Here is a 21,802-nt window from a genome sequence, read left to right as displayed (position 1 = left end):
GGGAAACAGCACTAGGCCCCTCTCCAGGGTGGAGCCAGTGGCGTGTTCTCCATCCTTGGGTTATTCCATTGTGGGGAATGTCCATGCTTGCCCAAGGTCCCCTTTCACATCATTAACACCTGCATTCCTTTGAGGAGACCAAAGAGTTTATTTCATGCCAGAAATGCACAAAGTTTCTCCAGCTAACAATAACTCTACTAAGGAGGCCAGCGTGCTACAGGACTCGATTCTATTACGTGGGACCCAGGACCACACCTTAGGAATGGCTGTGGCCCCTCCGCCCCAGACAGTCTAAGGGGAGAGATACTGAGCCTGCCCTTCAGACGGAGACCCAGACACAGAGCAGGTCCGGTCTGGGCGTCCTGTTGGTCCGCTGGGGTTCCAGAGGGTCAGTGTCAGGAGAAAGCTTTTTTTCAGCATCAAGAGCTTCAGCAGACTGAAGAGTCAAACCACAGAAAAGCGCTGGACAGCTTGGCGCCCGCAACTGGGGTGTCCCACAGCCGGAGCACGACATGACCCACTGGCACAGAGCTCAGGACCCAGTCGGCCTCACCCTCTTCCTTAGGCAGCAGGTTCTGGTTCAGCCAAGACTCTTTGCTCAGAGGTGGGCAGGGACTCCTTGGAACCATTTCCGGTCCCAGAAGGGGAGGGGGACCCGCCATCACTCTATCTGTCCTGTCCATGAAGCTGGAACAGAGGAGGAAGGAAATCAGACCCACAGACCTCAGGACCTGGGTTCAAACCATCTCATAAAACAAACTATTTCTGCCTCTGCCGATGGTGCTGTTGAGCTCAAGTAACACGAAGCCAGCAGGGTGAATCCAGGTGGCCAGCCAGGTGAGATGTGCTGAAGCTCAATGCTCAGAAACGGGCACTATTGGGGAAGGTGACCCCAGGACAAACTGCAGCTCCTCCCTCAACATTTACTTCTGGGTAGCAGCTCTTTCATTATATACGTAAACCCCTAACACCAGAACCCACCTTACATAAATTTCCTTAAGACTGTAAAATCACACAGGTCAAATCCTGTAGGACTGCTTCCAAAAATCCCCGGGGGGGGGGGGGGTGTCACATGACTCAGTCTTGTATGGAAAAAGGATGTCAGATCCAAGAAGCTGCCAGGTGATCTGACCAAGCCACTTACCGCCTCTTCTTTTGATGTGCCAAGTACAGGCTTCTGTGCTACCTGCCTTGTCTACTTCCACAATTACCCAGCCCTGGAACTTTGACATTTACAATGAGATAAGGAGTGATATCAGCCTACATCTTAGCCATTAGAGCCAAATTCTGGAAGGGAGGGCCAGAAAAACCAGTGGTCACAATGTCTAAGATGTGTGGAAATAGCACAAAGCCTCCTGGCCTCAGTAAGCCTCAAATTCTTCTTTCTTTGGTTCAACATGGTAAGAAACCAGGCTGCAGCCAGAGGCTGGGGGCTTTGGTCAGTCCCCACCCAACAGCCCTGAGTCCTGAGGCACTCGCAGCTGAAGGGCAAGGCTTTGCCAAGACCTCAGCCCCAGGGCCGCGTCACATGATCCTTCTGGAGACAACTGGACTTGAGGTACTCGATGCTGCCTCCTTTAGACAACAGGCACTCACGCTAGGGCCACACATGCTTAACTGATTCTCAAAGGAAACTTCACTTTGAACAGGTTTGACACCTCGAGAGCATCAGGGGTCTTTGGCTTTTTACCCTCAGGAGGTCGTCCCAGGCCAGCAGCCCTCGGGCTGACCACCTCCTGAAAGCATCCCGAGGTGGGGCTTTGTCCCATACCAGCACACAAGTTCCGCTCCTCAAAGCTCATCTCAGAACCGCACCTGAGCCTGGTGCTGCTTTATTCAGGGGACAAAAGGCTGCAGTGAGAGCCGCCTAGGCTGCCTGGACCAAGTCGCAGCTCCGCGACTATCTTCATCTCCACCGGGTGATGCTGAGTCACAACACCCAATCCATAAGCACACAGAAGGCCCCAGACAGTGGCCGGGACAGGAGTAATAGCCAATATCCTCTCTTTCTGTCCCTTTTCAGCCAGCCAGATCTCCAAATCAGGTGGACCCAGACCCCTGGGCAGTGAGGAAGACAGCCCTTCTTCAGAGGACCCTGCTTGACAGTCTGTACCTTGTCCGTCTCCTGCTGGACAAGCTCCTGCAACTCTTCCGTCCAGCCCAGAAGCTCCACCAGCCTTTCCACGCCTTGAACCACATCCCCCAGCTGGACCACATCCGTGCCACGAGGACGCCAGGCGAAGGGCCCCACCAAGTCCCGGTTGATGAGCAGCCGGGGCACCGAGCTCCGCACGGCCTCAGACAAGCTGGCAAAAGGTTCTACCTGAAAAATTGCCCAAATGTGAGGAGCACAGCGCCCACCCTCCAAGCCCCCCAGGATACCGCATGCCACAGCCTGAGCCTTTGAAAGGGCAGCTCAGACTGACGTGAGGCCTTGGACACAGTGAACACACACCACTGTTTCACTTCTTCCAGTCATGCGGTCTGCTCGGTCTCAGTGCCTGGGTTCCTCCCTTCTTGTGCCTCCCTGGTCCATGTCTTTCTGCTTCCCGCACATTCTGGCCTCCACAGGTCCCCCTGCCCAGGTGCATCTGGGCTCCAGGACCTGTACCCACTCTTACCTGTCCTGCCCCATCACACACCGTCTCCTCCCAGCAGCATCTCGCCCGTCCGCTCCCGCTCCCTGGGAGCAAAGGCCTGGGCCCTCAGGGGGCTCCACCTCTCCACAGTCTCCACCATCCAGACCTCCAGGGACTCCTAACTTAGTACCTCTGGGCTTCTTCATCCAGCTCTCAAGTGAAGTTTCCACTCACGAGTGATAACACAAGAAACAGATGAGATAGACGGCGTGGACACTAGCCCATTACCTGGTGGGGACATACTCAACTCCTGCTTTCGTGGAAAACATTTCAAATGAGTGATTTAAATGTACACAGAACAGTTCTTCACGGGAATTTAGGTTTCATAAGTAAAGGGAGAGAACTTTTTAGGCCTGATAAGTCAGATAATGCCAAGTACCACATTATTATCTACATAAAAATATGATGTAGAGGGGCGCCTGGTTGGCTCAATGGGTTAAAGCCTCTTCCTTCGGCTCAGGTCATGATCTCAGGGTACTGGGATCGAGCCCCACATCGGGCTCTCTGCTCAGCAGGGAGCCTGCTTCCCTTCCTCTCTCTCTGCCTGCCTCTCTGCCTGCTTGTGATCTCTCTCTGTCAAACAAATAAATAAAATCTTTAAAAAAAAATATGATGTAGAAAAATAATTTTTAAACCTCATTACCATAAACTGCAAACATACTAACAACATGTAACAGTTTATATTTCTAATTGCTAAACTAATTTATAAACACTTTATATAATTTATGGCTTTAAATGCTAATTTATAAACAGACTAAGAAAACAGCCCAATGAAAAATGAGCAAGAGGCATAAATATGTAACCCAAAGAAAACACAGTGGTTGGCACGAAAAGACCAACGTCACTCTTGACGACAGAAAGGTTAGCCCGCCCGCCCTCCCTTCTCTGTTTCCTCCTCTCTCACACACACATTTATTTCTAACCAATCCGATGGAGAAAACCTTAAAGATAGATTTAAAAAAAACAATTCAAGACAGCTAATGTTTGGTGTTGCTGAGGATGTGGGAAATGGCCACTCCTACACGGCTGGTCTGTGTATCTTTTTGGAAAGTAACTTCTCAATATTAACAGAGGAGGCGCTCACATGCATGTGCAAACACGTGTCCACACAACCACTCACTACACTCTTATTCTGAATATAAAATCCTTACGCTATTCGTTCCTGCTGTCCATCGATAGAACGTTCCTTAAATAAATTATACAGCCATCATCCCTCATCTTAAAACTCTCGGGGCCAGATGTGTTCCAGAGTTCAGACTATTTCAGATTTCAGAAATCACCTTATGGTTGACGCGCGTCCCCCTCAGTGGGACCCAGAGGGCTGGTCTGTAATCAAGTGTGTTACTGTCTCTTTCACACGGCACAGGAGATAAAGTCTGAGCAACACCGCAGACTCCCTGGTGCCCACAGACAAGAACTCTGCTCGGGGGGTCCCAGCGGGGACGGCATACCCGCACCTGACCAAGGAGGTCTCTGTGCACAGTGTCCCTGCCTCTGCTGAGAGCCCACATCTGGGCAGCAGAGAAGCCTGTGAGGACAAGCAAACCGCCTGGAGGGACCCTCTACTTCACCCCCTATGTCTGTATAATGTGGGAGCATACGGTACTTTTATAACCAGAGAAAAAGGTTATTTTCATTTCACTTAAAAAACAGAGGACTGGCGGTCCCAGTGTCTGCTGCTGGTGGCCAGCACAGGGCGGCGGCCAGACTCCGCACCACCCACCACTAACTACTACTGCCCCCGGCCCCTCTGCCCCCACAAAGCTCCCCCTTCCATCCAGGCCCAGTATGGGCATCACAGGTCTGACACAGCACTCGAGTCAGTGTGTCTGGGGCCAAGTTCCCCCAACCTGCCCATGTGGCTTCTCACTCTCAGGAAAGCAGCTCTGTTCTTGCGGTCTCATTCAGGTCACAACCCTGGAGCCCTGCGGGTGTCCACGCTCCCCCACTCACCACTCCTTCACACACCTGGGCTCTGACACCTTCCGCAGTGTCCCTGGCCAGCCGCCATCACCGCCCGGACTGCCACCTGTGGGGTCTCTGCCAACTCTGCCCACCACAGCACCCGCGGGGTCAGGAGGTCAGACCTTGTCCCTACTGCCTTCCGATCACTCACTCCATGTGGCCACGTCTCCTTCTGGCCTCAGCTCCAGGCTCACCTTCCCGACACGGCCACATGAACCAACCACACTGGTATTACACGCAGTTCACAACCCTCCCCAGCCTTCCGTCCCACTTGTCATTTCTCCTGTCACACTGCCACCTAACACCGTCCCTTGCTTGCGACGTCCTACTGTGTCCGTCCAAAGCCCTAGCACGGGGCTGGCCCACAGCAGGCACATCTGCTGAAGAAATGCATTGGGCTCGAGGCCTCTGGGCTGGCGGGAGCTCTGAGCACAGGCCTTCCTGGCCCTGGTGCCCTGTGGTGCCAACATCCAGTCAGGCAGAGCTCGGTGAAGAGGCTCATTTATTGCTCTTGTAACGTCCTTCACAAAGTCCTGAGCTTCAGGTCCAGATGGAGAGCAGCTTCTGGAATGTGTCCACGGTGTGTCCCAGGCACCTCACACACACGTGCAGAACTGAGTTCGGCACCCCACTCACATACCTCCTTACCAACCAATGGCCTGAGCACCCACAGACAGAGCCAAATCACTCCCTCTCCTGTCCCCAAGACCTTCTGCTTGCCCTCTCTCATAGTCACGTGGTCTGAATGTGCCCGTAGCTCTGACTTCGTGAGCACCAGCCTCCTGGACATCTTGCTTCAAGCCCCACCCCCAACAGTCTCTGGGACACTGCAGGGCACCAGCCATGTCCCCAGTTCAACCCGTTCAAGCCCATCAATGCTTCTAGCACAAAATCGGCCTCTGCGATATGGCCTGGGATGTCTGTCCTGCCCCATCCCTCCCTTCTGCTCACACACGGTGCCCCACCCACACGGACAGCAACCCCAAAGCTGAGTGTCCTCCCTCGTCCCCATTCCGCCCAGACTGCCGCTCCCTAGGCCAGGAACACCTCTGCTTCCTCACCTTCCCAAGTCAGGGTGCCAGAAGGCTCCGAGAGCACCTGGGGCCACCCCCAGCTGCCCCCCCCCGGGCCCTATCCTTCCAGCCTCCCCCCACCTCGTGCGCGCACACACACACACACACACACACACACACACTTCAGTCCACCTCTGGACCTGCTGACAAACCTCCAAGGAGGTCCCAAGGATGAGCAGCAGATCCGCCATAGGGAAATCAACCACATGCAGCAGGAACCTCTGGGGAAGTGCCTCCCCAAAGAACACGATGTCGGGTTTCACGATGCCAGTGCAGACCGGGCAGCGGGGAATCCTGTCCACGGACACGTCAGCCTGTGTGACAGACACAGAAAATGGGCCGAAGACGATGTCACAACACACTTTAAAAGCTGGCTCTCTCAGGTTGCCTGGGTGGCTCAGTGGGTTAAGCGTCTGCCTTTGGCTCAGGTCATGATCCCAGGGTCCTGGGATCGAGTCCTGCACTGGGCTCTCTGCTCAGCGGGGAGCCTCCTTCCCCCCCCACCGCCCCTTTACCTCTCTGCCTACCTGTGATCTCTGTCTGTCAAATAAATAAATAAAATCTTTTTTAAAAGATTTTATTTATTTGACAGACAGAGATCACAGGTAGGCAGAGAGAGAGGAGGAAGCAGGCTCCCCGCTGAGCAGAGAGCCCAATGTGGGGCTTCATCCCAGAACCCTGGGATCATGACCCGAGCTGAAGGCAGAGGCTTAACCCACTGAGCCACCCAGGCCCCCTAAATAAAATCTTAAAAAAAAAAAAAAAGAGTTGGTTCTTAATATTGAGGGAAACAGAATGAGAGAGAGAGAGGCAAACCAAGAAACACTCTTTTTTTTTTTTAAATTTTATTTATTTATTTGGCAGACAGAGATCACAAGCAGGCAGAGAGGCAGGCAGAGAGAGAGAAGGAAGCAGGCTCCCTGCTGAGCAGAGAGCCCGATGCGGGGCTCGATCCCAGGACCCTGAGATCATGACCTGAGCCGAAGGCAGAGGCCTTAACCCACTGAGCCACCCAGGCGCCCCTCAAGAAACACTCTTAACTAACAATATGAGAACAAACTCTTGGCGACTGGAGGGGAGGGGGCACAGGACGGGCTGATTGGGGGATGGGGACAGAGGAGGGCACTGTGGTGACGAGCACCGGGGGACATATGGATGTGTGAGTCACTCAACTGTACACCTGAAACGAACACAACAGTGTATGTAACATAACTAGGACTTAAGTAAAGACTGAAAAAAAAAAGATTGCCTTTACTAAGAAATTTTCAAACATTCACAACAACTGAATAATGAGCCCAGCTTTGGCATTTACTGACATTTTGCCCATTTTGATTCACAGAGCACCCTAAAACTGGGGGCCGAGTGGAGTACTTGAGAGCAGGTCCTGAAGGCACAGGACATGCCGCAAGTGTCACACGAAGCTGTGCACCTGGGGCAGTTATTAGAGCCGTTCAGATGCCAATGAAATACTGAGTAGATGACACAGCCCTCAGGAGGTACTCTACAGGCATGTAACCGCCACTAGGCATAATTCAATGTGAAAGGTGATATAAAATTTGTCCCCAGCTTTAGCTAAAGCAATCATGACATCGTTCTAGGCCTGGCAGACATTCAGGCTGAAGCTCTAAGGACCATTACGACAGACCACTTCCCCGCAGGCCATGGGAAGGTGGACACAAACCATCACTACACCCTAAGATGACTGCGTTGATGTGCTGGGCTGGGTTTCAGAGGAGAGAGCCCAAGAAAGAGGACTCCAGTTTCCTAAGACAAAACTTCCTGGCCTCAGCTTAGCAAGCTGAGCCCAGCCAGAACCAGCAGAGACAGCCAACCAAAGAGAGTCTACTCAAAGACTTCAGATACAGATTAAGGAGAAATTGTGTTCAGTGCTTTAAAACAAAATAAGACAGCTTTGAAGCATCTGATGGGGATAGAAAACTATAAAAAATAATGTAGTGGATTTGAAAAAGAACCAAAGAGAACTTCCAGTAATAAAAAGTACCAAAAATTAGGAAGGCACTTGTGATCAGCACTGGGTACTGTAGGTAGATGATGAATCACTATATTGTACCCCTAAAACCACTACTACACTACATTAACTAACTAGTTTTTAAATAAAAATTTAGAAGAAAAAAATGAGGCCAGTAATTCAGACCTGGAAATGAGATTACTGCTGATTGAGGTTTTGCATCTCATTAAATCTATTCCAAACAAACAAACAAAAAGAAAGAAGAATTAGCACTCAATGGAAGAGCTTTACTCTGAACAACAGAATAGAAGGTTGATAAACTGGAAAACAGATCAAAAGACATTATTCACAATGCAGCATAGAGAAGAAAGCCAAAACACACATAAAAGTCATGGGTGGGAGCCTGAGAAGGTCTCGTGGGAGTTTAAGTTCCACAAGGAAGGAGAGGGAGTGGGAGAGGCAATGGCCAATGGGTCTTTCCAGCAATGATGCAAGGTCTCAAACCACAGATTCAGAAAGCCCTACAAATTTACAGCAGAATAAGTAAACAAAAGGAAATCCACAAGGAGATAGACCACAGTAAAAGTGCAAAACTCCAAAGACAGAGAGGAGAGGTTACAAAGGTGCAAAGAACAGACAGTGACAGACTGATCCTAAGTTTATAAGGAAAGACCAGAATACCCAACACACAGAATGACGGAGAAGACGTCAAGACTTAGTATAAAGGGGCACCTGGGTGACTCAGTGAGTTAAAGCCTCTGCGAAGAGCTCAGGCCATGATCCCAGGGTCCTGGGATCAAGCCCCGCATCAGGCTATCTGCTCAGCAGGGAGCCTGTTTCCTTTCCTCTCTCTCTCTCTGCCTGCCTCTCTGTCTACTTGTGATCTCTGTCTGACAATCTTTGGAAAAAAAAAAAAAAAAAAAAGACTTAGTATAAAAAGCTACAGGACTCAGGACTGTGGCATGATTCTAAGAACAGGTGAAAATACCAGTGGGACACAACAGCCTAAAAGTAGACCTGCACAGTCAACTGATCTTTGACAAAGGAACAAATCTCATCTCTTCAACAAATGGTGCTAGACGTTATGAAAATTAATAAAAGGAGACCTTGCTAATCTGGATTCAGGAGGCTGGAAGGAACCCTACTACTCACCACCAATCACATGAAGAATTGTGAATTACAGACCCAATAGAAGAACCCTCAACAGCAAAGAACCATCAAGGCAGGTCCCAACAGGGGAAGATGTGTACCACCGTCTACAACAAATCAACCATTCCAGTGACAGCTAGCAAGACACCATCTTTCCCCTGAACTGCTTCTCCAGCCCCTCCCAACTCCCTCCCTCCTTTCCATCAAATGTTCCTCTCCTTTGTTTTCTTGGACTTGCCTAGTTTTGCTGTAGCTTGCTTGTCCCAAACTGCATTTTTCTACTGTTCCCGAACAGTCCATTTTGCTGAAGGCAGTTTTGCTTTTAAGGAAAACATGACTTGGTGTCAGAAGTGGGATGCAGGTGCTGCCCCGGCGGTTCCGAGGCCACGAGCGAACAGGTGCCAGGCCCCACAGACCCAGTCAGGCTCGCAGCTCTCCCACCGAGCCTGGGGTCGAGGGTGAGCTCTCTCCTGGGCTGTGTTTTGAGCTCTCCAGGCGTTATCCGAGACCTTAGGACGGCCTTGTCCTTTCTCGGAGTCCTTGCTTGACCTTGGGTCTGACGCCTTCCTAGAGCCAGGCTGCTCCTACCCAAACGGTACTGTTTGGAAAGTTTTCTCTTCCCTCTAGGGAAAAGCCTCTCGGAGAGGGGGTCCCGGGGATCAAACGCTTCGAGGGCACCACCGCCCCCACACTCCCACACTTCTGGGGCCCCAGCTTGCTCTAGGTTTCAAAACTGTGGTCCCTCCTCACGTGCATTCTTAACTCAATGGACGGACTCCACCAAAAGTAATTTACAACTTCGATGGCCGTGATGGGGAACGCGCCATCTCCCCAAATTCACTCTTCTCACAGCTGAGTCGGACAGCCATGTTATTTTAGTTGGTACCTTGAGGCTTCCAAACACTTCAGGGTTCAAAGTTTGCTCCCCACTTTGGTTTGTTAACTTAGAAACAGCATTTTCCAAAGAGGCAAACAACTGAAAGAAGTCAGCGTCGCCTCTGAGCCCGGCCTCCCCGTCTCCTTTGTCTCCGGCAGGTCGTGCGCTCAGGTCCCGCCTCTGGAGCCGTTTTCCTCTTCCCTCGGCACAGTCCCCACCTCCCTGCTACCCACCGCTCATTCTAACCCTCTGCTGAGCCTCCCTTTACCTCCAGACCTCTCCCCACCTGCCTCCTCCATCTCCTGAACCTGTCCACACCTGCCGCTTCTGAAGTTCACTCTGCTGGGGCCCAGGTGAACACCAAGTTGCTCGTGTTGCCTGGACCAAGGCTGAATTCCGAGCCATATTACAAGAGTGTCCTAAAGTGACTGAGGACCCCCAGAATTTGCTGAAGAACGTAACACGGTCGCTCAAACTTACTGATCTGATTTCTCAGATTTATGTCGATGGGTCCATATGCTTGCTGGAGAGGGTCAGGCCAAACGCTGGATAAAACCAGCCCAATGGGAGCACCCTGAAAGGGATTTAGAGAAACAGATGCCTGAGTTTGGGCAAAGTACCAGAACACTCGCTGGAAATCTCCAGATGTTGGGGAAGGTCATCAAAGAGGTGTGACCCCCAGTTGACCTGTGACCTGGACCCCAGCACTTGGAAGCTCCTCACTCCGTTCCCGCATCCTCGGACCCTGGGTTCCCTTTGTGTGTCCCCGCCCCACCCCCCGCAGAGGCTGCTCCAAGGACACAGCCTTGAGAAGGGGATGTGGTGTGGTGTTGAGAACACGTGCAGAGTAGACAGGGCTGAGCCCACTTACGGCCTCTTCATGAACTTTTCAAGATTTGGAGTTAGATGTGGGGATCCGTCCCGCTGCTGCCTGGGACAAGCCCTGTATGTCAGTTCCCTTGATGACTAGAATGGACACCTACGAACCTGGAGTGGCCGCCTCCTCAGTCTGTCCCTGCCCTCCACCAATGGGGGCAGATTTGGGATCGTACCCGGGAGCTCCCGAGAGGGCTGCAAGCAACATCGAGCAATTACAGGACCCTTTTCTGAGCCTGCTGACTGGAACAGACTCAGGCTTGCTCAGAGAAGCCCAATGAACCTGTTCATGACCATCACGAGCGACTCCACGTTGTCCTCAAAGAAAATTATTCCTCTCGATACTAAATCCACCCAGGTAGCCTTTAACTCAATTACTAATGAGCCGAACCATCATCTCATGGGAAACCTTGTCCACTCCGGACTTAGTTAACTTGGAAAACCAGCTCGTGGGCATCCTAGATGACTCACCTAAAAGAAAGACCACGACCATTCTCAATTTTCACCTCCAGCAAATTCGGTCCCTAAACAACCAGCCCCCGACCCCCAGCCCTTGATGCTATTACAAAGGGCCAGGGCAGGAGGTGGCAATGACTCTTCAGAGCTAAAAACAAAGGCACAATTCATGGAAGAACAGTATGTTAGACCTCATTAAAATTAAAAACCCTGCTTTGTGAAAGACAGTGCAAGAAAGTGGGAAGACAATATTTACAAAAGACATCTGATAAAGGACAGTTATCCATAATACAAAAAAAGTTCTTAAAACTCCACAATAAGAAAATGAACAACTGAATTAAAAAATCGGCCAAAGACCCGAATAGACAGCTCACCAGTGAAGATGTACAGACAGCAAACAAGCATCTAAAAAGCTTCTCCACATAGCATGTCCTCATGGAACTGTACACGAGAGCAAACAGGACCCCCATCCACCTACCACCACGGCCAAAGTCTAAAACACGGACAACACCAAACGCAGCTCCCACTCGCTGCCGGCAGAAATGCAAAGTGGGGGAGCCACGTCAGAATGCACTAAACACGCTCTCACTTGGTATTTCCCAAAAGAGCCGAAAACTCACATCCACACAAAAGCCTGCGTGGGGAGGTTTACAGCACCTTTGTTCATAACTGCCAAAACACAGAAGCAGCCAAGATGCCCTCCAGTAGATGAACAGATAACTGTCGTCCATCCAGACAAGGGAATATTATTCAGCACTCAGAAGAAGTGGTCTGCGAAGCCACCAAAAGACATGGAGGCATCTTAAAGGCATCTGACCCAGCGAAGAAAATGGGACTGAAAAGGCTGCACGCATATGACTCCAGGTCGGAACTTCTGGAGAAGGGCCAGTGTTCACCAGGGCTTATTGGGAGGGTTGACTGGTTGGGAGTACAGAGCTTTCCTCTGCGGTGATGAAAATGTTCTGGAATCAGAGAGAGGCAGTGGTGGCCCAACGCTGGGAACGTATCAAGTGCCAACAAACGCTGCACTGTCAGATGCTAATCTGACAGTTCTGTGAATCTGACCTCATTAAAAAATAAGAGACAGGGTCCTATACCTCAGCAATATTTCAGAGTTTCATCTTTATTTAAGATTTTCCAGTCTATCCTGTTCTGCCTGAAGAAACCCATCCTACAGAACTACCCCCAGACAGACACAGGATCCAAGCACAAGTGTCATGGATGCATTGTTCCTAATAGCAAAAATCACAGACATCAAAAAATACCCCACAGAAGGTAAAGGGCTAAATTTAATATAAGTCACTAAAAACAGCAAGCAGACCTGTACTTACTGACACAAGACATCCATACAATTTTGTTCTGTAACAAAGCAGTTTGTAGAATATTAAACTTAACAATCCTATTACTGGGGGACCTGCATGCCTCAGTCAGTTAAGTCTCTGACTCTAGGTTTCAGCTCGGGTCATCATCTCAGGGTTATGGGATCCAGCCCCACATTGGGCTCTGCCCTCAGGGCGGGTCTGCTTAGGATTCTCTCTCCCTCTGCCACCCCGACCCACTCGTGCTCTCTCCTTCTCTCTCTCAAATAAATAAATTTTTAAAATTCTTAGTAATCCTATTACTAAAAACAGTATAGTCACTCTATGGTGTAGGTACACTGATACGGCCAAGTATGTTTGGCATTTTTTTTTTTAAGGCTTGGAGCCTTATACATCAAACCGTTACAAGTGGGCTATAGGAAGAGGTTGAAGAGAGATACGTTTTCCCCTCCACGTTCCTTTTTTTTTTTTTTTTAAAGATTTATTTATTTATTTGACAGACAGAGATCACAAGTAGGCAGAGAGGCAGGCAGAGAGAGAGGAGGAAGCAGGCTCGCTGCCAAGCAGAGAGCCCGATGCGGGGCTCGATCCCAGGACCCTGGGATCATGACCTGAGCCGAAAGCAGAGGCTTTAACCGACTGAGCCACCCAGGCGCCCCTCCCCTCCACGTTTCTTAATGTTTTACAAGTGTGTATTACTTTTCCAATTTAAAAATAAAGAAAAACGTTTCACACCATTACTGTTGTTCTTCCAAGATGATGCTTATAAAATGCCACTTTTCCCGTCACTCCCACCACGAAGTGCAGGAGAGAGAGAAGGGGCTGCAGGATAACTCACCCAAATGTCCTTCCCCGGAGAGGGCCTTCGGCAGACGGTGCACGTGGCAGAGGCAAAGGATCCATGAGCTTCAACCAGCTTTGAGGCAGGGATGCCAGACACTGAAATTCAAACCACAGCTAAGAGCCGCCAGCTCCAGGGGTGAGCTCTCAGCCAGGAGGCCCTTGCCGGAGTCCCATCTCTCAGTGCAAGCCTGGGATCGCCACCTCCACCCCCTGAAGATAATGTCCCCCTGAGCGGAGTAAGCGCACCGATGAGGGCTCTCAGGTGGAGCCAAACCATGGTTAAACAAAGCCTGTCGACAGGTTTGATCTAAGTGCAGATAAGATTACATCTGATACCTAGGAAAACACTTTCTACTCTCCAGACACTAAGGAAAAGTGAAAAAGCTATATAGGGGTGTCTGGATGGCTCAGTCACTGAGCATCTGACTCTTGATTTCGGCTCAGGTCTTGGTCTCAGGGTCCTAGGATCGAGCCCCGAGGCAGGCAGGCCCCACTCTCAGAGGAGGGTCTGCTGGAGATGCTCTCTCTCCCTCTCCCTCTGCTCCTCCCCCCACGGGCACAGGTGCGCAGGCTCTCACTCTCTCTCCAATAACTAAATCTTAAAATTAAAAACAAAACAAAACAGGGGCGCCTGGGTGGCTCAGTGGGTTAAGCCGCTGCCTTCGGCTCAGGTCATGATCTCAGGGTCCTGGGATCGAGTCCCACATCGGGCTCTCTGCTCAGCAGGGAGCCTGCTTCCTCCTCTCTCTCTGCCTGCCTCTCAGCGTACTTGTAATTTCTCTCTGTCAAATAAATAAATAAAATCTTTTAAAAAACAAAACAAAATAAAACAAAAAAACGAAATGAAGACCGTATGTTTCAAAAAAATATAAAACCTGTAGAGCACCACCCACCCCACCCCACCCGGCCCGTCTGTCCTCTCTGCACCGGGAGCAGCTCTCCTGCCGCAGCCACTCATCCTATGCCGAGGTCGTCCCCAGCCTCTTCCTGGCCAGGAGCGCCTGCCAGCTGTGGAGCCCACTGCTGACTGCGTCGGCACTAACCCCCCCCAGGGACGCTGACAGAGAAGAGCCTCAGATGCAGCGCCACAACCCTGACCTCCCTTCGTCTCCCCGCAGCTTCTGAACCACACGGTCTCACGGGACCTCCGCACACTGGCTGAGGCTCCCGCGGTAGGCGCCTCCGGCTCTCAGAAGCCTCATCCCTGGCTGGGCTAGGAAGCCTCCTCTGAAGCAAGAGCTCTTCTCCCGCATCGTTCTGGGCTTTGCCCTCTCAGAGGGACAGCGGCCTTTCTCATCCTCTTCGCCATGTGAAGGAGCCGCCTCCACCTCCCATAGGTTTTTGTCCCGCGTCCTGTCTGCCCTGTATGTTCCTTTTCCTAACCCTCCCCAGGCAGCCTGGGGAAAGTGGTTGGCTCAGGGTTTGACAGAGGGAAGACAAATAAATACTGTACTAACAAGGGGGAAAAGCTGTAGAAAAACAGAGTTACCTTATTATGACAGTTACCTGTTCCCACGGTCAGCTTTGGAGCTGTGACGGGCAGACAGTCCCAGCTGCGGTGGCTTCCTACTGTCCCCATTACTGTCCTAAATCTCCACATGCGAAAGCCCACGGCCACACGCTCCCACCTTCCCACAAGGCCTGTCCTGCCGCAGCTCCAGAAGGAGAGGTCATCCCCATGGGTGTTCGTGGCTGCTAAGTGCAGTCCAGGCCACTCCGGTTTTCAAACCACCGGGTGTCTGCGGCCCAGCCGAGCCGCTGCTGGCTCGCAGCACCCGTCAGCGCCGCTGCCATGAGAGAAAGGCTCAGCCAGTGCCTCTCGCGACGCACAGTCAGCGTCAGGACCATCCGTGAGTCACTGGTCAGGGCTGCTACCGGGGCAGGCAGGACATCACTATACAAACAGTCTGATAACACTAAGGGAGTAGTGGTCATCTCTTTGTGACCGTGACATCAGAGTTATGTTTTAAAGGTCTTTACCTTCTCCGGATACCCAGTGAAGTACTTACAGGTTGTTTACAGGTTAAGTTCATGACATCACGGACAGACGCACTTCAACATAACTGGGGCTGAGAGGTGGCGGGGCGGCAAGACACAGACAAAGGAAGGACCGGCTGTGTCGAGGGCTTGAGGGCTCACCACAGTCCTCCACTTGTATGTGCTCGAAAAAGTTCATAATTAATTTCTTGAAAAAGAAATCATTATATCAGATTAGCTGAACTAGAAGCTCCCAATATCAACTTTAACTCTTTCCAAAACTCACAGCCTAGCCAGTAGGCCAGGACATCGGGTCCACTAGTGAGATCTCCACAGTGACTTTTTTTTTTTAATTTTTAATTTATTTATTTTTAAAAGATTTTATTTTTTTGTCAGAGAGAGAGAGCGCGCGCGCGAGCGCACAGGCAGACAGAGTGGCAGGGGGAGAAACAGGCTCCCTACAGAACAAGGAGACCGATGTGGGACTCGACCCCAGGACGCTAGGATCATGACCTGAGCCGAAGGCAGCCGCCTAACGAACTGAGCCACCCAGGCGTCCCTCCACAGTGACTCTTAAACACACGGGGGACTTTTTGTCAGGGACAAAGGCGTAACTAGTGGGCTTGAAATCAGAGGACAGGGTAAGCACTGCCTGGAAGCATGTGACCAGGTAGAGACAGGCGGAGGGCTCACCTCTCTCCAGCCCATCAATGTTCTGTGTGTAGAGCCGCAGAAGGAGGCCCTTGTCGTGCAGCAGTCGGAGGAAGTAGTGTATGATGTTGGGCCTGTAGTTCCTGAGGTACAGCTCCTTGGCCAAAGTGAAAAAGGGCTTGGGGTTGTGAGAGAAGAAAGCGAGCTCGAAAATGGCCTCGGGGTATGGGAGGTCGTACTGCTGCAGGTTACTGTAGAGGCCGCTCCTGGGAGACCTGCAAAAAGGAGCAAGACGCTCTGAGCCCAGAGCAGGAGGGTGGGGCCAGGAGGCAGCCCAGGTGCCCAGGGAAGAGCCGGCGCGGCAGGGCACCTGAAGTCCGGAATGCCGCTGGGCGTACTGATGCCGGCACCCACCATGACCACCACCCTCTGGCAGGCTCTGGCTTGGATCAGCTCTGCTATGTCCTGCAGAGAAAGCTTCTCCTTCCTACTGCTGCCTCCTCTTCCAAAGACGCTCGAGGCACCAGCGGAAAAAGATATGGGTCTTCTTCCACCTGCAATGCTAACAGAAGAGAGTGGCCAGGTGACTAGGGACAGGTAAGCTCGTGCTAGCCCTCCCGCCACCCCCACCACTGAGACCGATGATACACTTCCCTCTCCTCCCCCCAGATGACCACGCTTCTCATCACGGAGGACTACTGGGCTACAAGAGAAAGGAGTCTCAACTCAGAAATCACAACTTATTTGGGAACAAAAAATTGAAGTCAGTTGGAATTGGGCAAACAAGGAATGTATGGTCTCTTAATTCTGTTGTCCAGGGCGAGTGTGAAGAGAACAGGGTCCGCACCAGAGGTGTGGGAGCTGTGTGGGGTTCTGGGTGTGCTCTCTGCAGAGGCATACACTTCGCACACCTGGGTGTGACAGACGGGCAGTGACACTTAAAGAAAGCCAAATGTCTCAGACTTTACACCAAAAACAATCAGGAGAAAAAGCGGGTTCTGGAGACCATTCCAGAAACACTCGCGCCCTGACCGCTAAGGCTCCACACTGCTGTAGAAACTTGATCTTCAATGTTCGCCACCGCTGGTACTATGAAGCAGCCGAAGGAATCCCACAACCGAGACAAGGTAGTGGGTTGGGGGCTGGGGCCCTCGGCGGCGCTCAGTCAGTGGGTGTCTGCCTGAGGTTCATGCCACTATCTCTGGGTCCTGGGATTGGGCGCCACATGGGACTCCCTGCACAGCCGGGAGTCTGCTTCTCTCTCTCTGCCCTTCTCCCTGCTTGTGCTCTTTTTCTCTCTCTCTCAAATAAATAGATAATTTAAAAAAAAAAAAAAAAAAAGACAAGGCAGTGGGTAGACTCAGCTCGGGCTCTCTGAGAAACACTGGAAGGCTTCTCGAGTCACCCCCAGAAGCCAGGAGCCGAGACACTCCCACGGCTGAGTGCTAGGGTTGCAGGATGATCTTCCATTGGGAAAAAAGTGAGACACAACGTACAAGTCACGAGCTTCAGCAGAGCCTCAGGACTTAGAAAAGGACCCAACACCCAGGAAAGCAACAGGAAGAAACAAAAGCAGCGCGAGTAACACGAAGCCCACAGCATCCCCTGCAAGTGAGTCCGCAGCCGTGGGAGGCAGGGCAACAGAGCCTCACCTCCTGTGGGCCTGGGAATGCTACCTAGGTTCACTGATCTGCTGCTGGGGCCCCTGTGCAACATCTAACCAGGCTGCACAACTGCCTCATCTCCTGGCATCATGCTGGCAACTCACCCAGGGTTCAGGACCGCCAGCCCCACTGCGCCGGGCACCATTCTCACACCCCAGAGACTGGTGGCCACCATGTCCGTTCTTCCAGGAGAAGGCCCTTGATGACCCTCCCCCAGGACGTCTCTGACTTCAGTATAGAAACTCCTCCACCCTGACGGGAAAAGAGATTCAACAAAAGAAGTCAGAACCTTCCTCACATGAGTGATGGATCTAAATGAATACAGACGTAAAAACAGGAGACGGGGAGCACTTCCTCTACTCATTTGTGGTTTAGGCAAGAAATGAGCATCATCCCAAAAGCACGTCGTCATACATATTCGAACAACTCGGGAGCACGAATCTTCTAGAGGGATGACTCTGTCTTCTGCGTTCTTTCGCTCCTTCCAAACCAACACTGCCCACTCTCTGCACCGACACCCCCACGGGACACACGGGCAGTGAGGGTCCCCAGAAGCTCTCTGCTCCCCATCCCAGCACAGCGTGTCCCACCCCAGTGACAATTTCAAGCCCCACCCTGCCCTCTTATATACCCCTGCTTTCAGCCAAGCAACAGGACTGCCTGGCTCTTGTGTATGTCCGACCCCGGCTTCCTCTGCCTTAAAGACCTTTCTCCACCTCGGCATGTCCAGCTTTCCCACAGTCAAGGCCAGGACTTCGTGATGCCACCTCCTTCTGGAAGCCACCGGCGAACCCCAGTGAACAATCACTTTGCGCTCGTTTGATTCCCTGCTCCTTTTAGGCAGGCTGACGGCCCCTCCCTCCCCGCGGCGACCCTGCACGCCACCTCGCACACTGCACCCGGGGGTCAGGCCCTTGCCTGCTGCTCCCGGCCTACTTGCTTGTGTTGTTGCCTCTCCCACCACATGGGCATCGCCTTGGCTTTTCAAAAGAAGAGATTTCTGAAAGGTATGTACAAAAGAAAGAGGAACAAGACAAAGGAAGGTGTATGTGCAGGGCCGACGGCCCCAAAGGAGACTCAGAGCCCTAGGTCACTGTTGGTCTCATCAAGTCACTCTGCCATCCTGAGCCGCAGCAGCTAACGCCAGACCAAGAAGTGATTCTTACAGCCTTGCTCAAGACGACCCTTCCCAGCAGAAAGCACAGGAAATCCACACAGCAGGGAGCACAGTGCTTCCCCCTCATGCCCACACTCCTGCGGAGATGCCCACAACCCTGAAGGGGTTCTGCTGCATCAGACACTTGTGTAAAAGCACCCGTCAAGCAGTTCTTCTGAGTGTGACGTGGTAAGTCTCCAAAGGAAGTTTTCCAGTGAAAACTGGCCAGACGGTCAGGAAGAGAAGAGATGCTCGGGCTGTCCCCACAGCGGGGAACGGCGCCGTGTCCCTCAGCACCTAGAGCGACTCTTCCCCTGCGATCTCCGCCCAACGTTTACTGAGCTCCTCCTACATGCAAGTCATTATGAGAAACACAAAAGGAATTAAAGGGAAGTTGTGATATTGTGATTTATAATGTTTTTGCTCTTCATCCTCAAACCCTCGGAATTCCTAAGAGCAAAGGGCACGTCTTTTGTTACCATGGTCGATCGGTCTCAGTCCTCAGTTCCCCAACTCCCCTCACAGCCACGAAGGTGAAGTGGGTGTCCTGTTCCGCGTAACCAGCCCCTCCCCACCACATCTGGGTCATGTCCAGGAGGGGACCTCGGGAAGGCCCTAAGGGTGGGGGCTGGCTGCCGGGCAGACCGACTGTGATTAGAGGGTCGGAGTCTCCGGAGAACTCAAGAGGAGGGGGGCTCAGAGGGCCTCCCGGTCGGTGAACCACATGCCGGGCCCCTGCGCCCCAAGCTCCGTGAGGCACAAGGGACCAGGGACCCTTGCCGACCTCCCCCTGCATCTCTGGGTCTGGCGGTTCACTCCGTTCCTCGAGCATCCTGCGGACGAAGCCCGTCATCGACTCGGTCAGCGGGTCTCCCCCGTGCTGTGAGCCGCTCGCGTAAATGAATGGACCCGGAGGAGGGGGGTTGTGGGGCCCCCGATTGTCAGCGGGTCGGCAGCAGCACGGGACACAGCCGGACTGCGGTCTCAGCGGGGCCGTGTCAGGGGCCGGGTCCGTCCCCACCGGGCCGTGTCAGGGGCCGGGGTCTTTCGGGCGCTGTCCTCGGGCGGCCGGAGTCCGCATGCGCCGGGACCCGGGTCAGCGCAGTCAAGAAGGAATTTTCGGGAATGAAGGAACAGCCCTCGGATCTATTAAGCTCCTCAACAACACTCTCCGTACCTGTGCGAGGCGGCATCAAGTCGGTTATTATAATCCCTCAGGGACACTTCGTTTCTTAACAACGGCGGGCCCTGAGACAGTCCCGTGTCCAACGCCTGGGCAGGGAGACCGAGTGGGGGCGACCTCGCCGACGCGCAGCGGAGGCCGGCAGGGGGCGCTCTCCCGCCCGCCACGTCCTCCTCGCAGCCCTCCGCCTTCCCCGCGGGAAGAAGCCGCAGCGTCCCTCCGGACCGCCCAGCCAATGAGGGCAGAGCCCAGCCAGTGACAGCACACCTCAGCCAATGAGAGCCGAGCCTAGGCAAGGAGTCAGCCATAGCCCAGCCAATGAGAGCCAGTCACAGCTCTGCCAATGAGAGCAGAGCCCGGCCGAGGGGGGCGCGGCACAGCCAACGAGAAGCCAGCATACTTCCAGGTCCCGGTTCGTCCCGAAGGACGTAGCGCTTCCCACGGCCCTCCAAGCCCCCCTCCCCTTCCTCCTAAGGGCACTTCTGTTTACGGAACCGGTCTGTGGTTTTGCCAGAGCTTTCTTGTCTTGGGTTGCATTTTCTGCTACTCCTGAACACACCCATTTTCTTGGCAAATTAATTTTATTTTTAAAGTTAACAGCAAAGATCCCCAAATGTGCAATTACTGCCGAGAAGGGTAGGAACACACGCTAGCGAAGTGCGAACGGCACCGTCTTTGTCGAGGCCGATGGAAACCCACACACCTTTCGACCCAGGCGTTGGCCCCAAGGGAGTCCGGACAGCGTCCCTCAGCGTGACCGGCCATGACCGGATCACAAAGGGTCTCCAGGACAGAGCGATTACGCACCTTAGGAAGCATCGGTAGAACGGAATCCTGGAGCTCGCGCCCAACCCGGAAGTCGGCGCGGGGACCCGCAGTGCCCCGCGGAAACCGGCGGCGGCAGGGGTCCGAACGGCCAACCACCGCGAAGCCCCGGGGGCATCTAGACCTGCCCCTCCGGGACCGGGGCGACAGGTCCCTCCCCCCGACTCGAGCCGTTTCCCGGACGGCGAGGCAGGGTCGGGGGGGCGCTTGCTGGGGTGGATGGGGGGGGCTCGCATGAAAACAGGGGAATGCTGCAGGTCCGCATGGACGACCGCGGAGGCACGTACGTTCTGACACTTGCGTGGCAGCAGCGACTGTCCACAGGACCCACGAGTGCCGCCCGCACCCGCCCGAAACGTGCAGAGGAGAGCCGAGAACCCGCGGTGCCGCTGACCTCTGGACTGTCCTCTGAGCTGCGTGAACGGGGGCCCGCGTTTCCCGGTTCTGCAGAGTCCCGCGACCACGCACGGAGAACACCGGACCCCGGCGCCCGCCTCTACCGAACCCCGCCCGCTACTCAGCCCCAGCAGCGCGGGCGCCTGAGCGCTCGCCTCCCCCGGCCCCGCCCGCGCCGACGCACCCCTGCGGCCGCCCTGCCGCGCCGAGAGGCCCCTCACCTGCCGGGCCCCAGGCTCTGGAGGCGGAAAGCGCAGGCCGAGCCCACCAGGCCATGTCCACGCTCCGCCGCCGCGCGCTCGCGACCTTGTCCCCAAGGGCCGCGAGTCCAGCCCAGGTGGAGGGACGCCAGGCGGGGGCGGCGTCCCAGCCCCTTGGGGTCCCGCCTCTCGCCCCGGAGACGGGCCCAGGCGCCAGCCCTCGCCTCTCCCACTTCCCCACCCGGTTCAGCCGGGACGGGGAGGCGAACTCTGCGAGCACTTGCTCCGGCCGCTCACGGCATTCTCAGTCCGTCCTCGCGAGCCACGGTTCAGACGCTGCTGTCACCGCGGTCCCCATCGAGATGAGAGCCTGCGCGTCACCAGGGCCGAGGCCGCAAAGCCGGTCGGAGGCCGGGCCGGCCCCAGGCCCTCGTACCGCGGAACGGCTCCGCGGTCTGCGCGGGAAGCCCGGCACAAACCCCGGAGCGATCTTCTCCCGCGGCGCAGGCGCCGTTACCCTGACGACCGGCGCGCGCCGCGGCCGCCCGGGCGCTCCCGGCCTGCCTCGCGCGCTCCCGGCCTGC

At 53.7% G+C, this 21,802-nt stretch overlaps 1 protein-coding gene across 3 annotated transcripts; it reads right to left on the bottom strand.

Annotated features, from left to right (window-relative positions):
- Positions 1-128: 128 nt before the first annotated feature.
- SIRT3 (sirtuin 3) lies at positions 129-21,765 on the bottom strand. 3 transcript variants are annotated; one of them, XM_059153121.1, is made up of 8 exons: positions 21,240-21,763; positions 17,563-17,710; positions 16,165-16,356; positions 15,837-16,069; positions 13,162-13,262; positions 5,830-5,991; positions 2,114-2,323; positions 129-687 (listed from the first exon to the last, which is right to left on the bottom strand). In XM_059153121.1, exons 1-8 carry the CDS (start codon positions 21,292-21,294, stop codon positions 667-669), a joined length of 1,122 nt encoding a protein of 373 aa, XP_059009104.1. In that variant the 5' UTR covers positions 21,295-21,763; the 3' UTR covers positions 129-666. The 3 variants fall into 3 exon arrangements, with proteins under 3 accessions (XP_059009104.1, XP_059009108.1, XP_059009118.1); XM_059153125.1 differs by lacking the exon at positions 21,240-21,763 and adding an exon at positions 19,792-19,954; XM_059153135.1 differs by lacking the exon at positions 16,165-16,356 and having other exon boundaries at positions 21,240-21,765.
- Between the last annotated feature and the right edge of the window lie 37 nt (positions 21,766-21,802).

This window comes from Mustela lutreola, chromosome 1 (genome assembly GCF_030435805.1).
Source record: "Mustela lutreola isolate mMusLut2 chromosome 1, mMusLut2.pri, whole genome shotgun sequence".
Classification (NCBI taxonomy): Eukaryota; Metazoa; Chordata; class Mammalia; order Carnivora; family Mustelidae; genus Mustela; species Mustela lutreola.
Note: the sequence above shows the minus strand (reverse complement) of the source record. Positions and strands in the feature narration are given on the sequence as shown.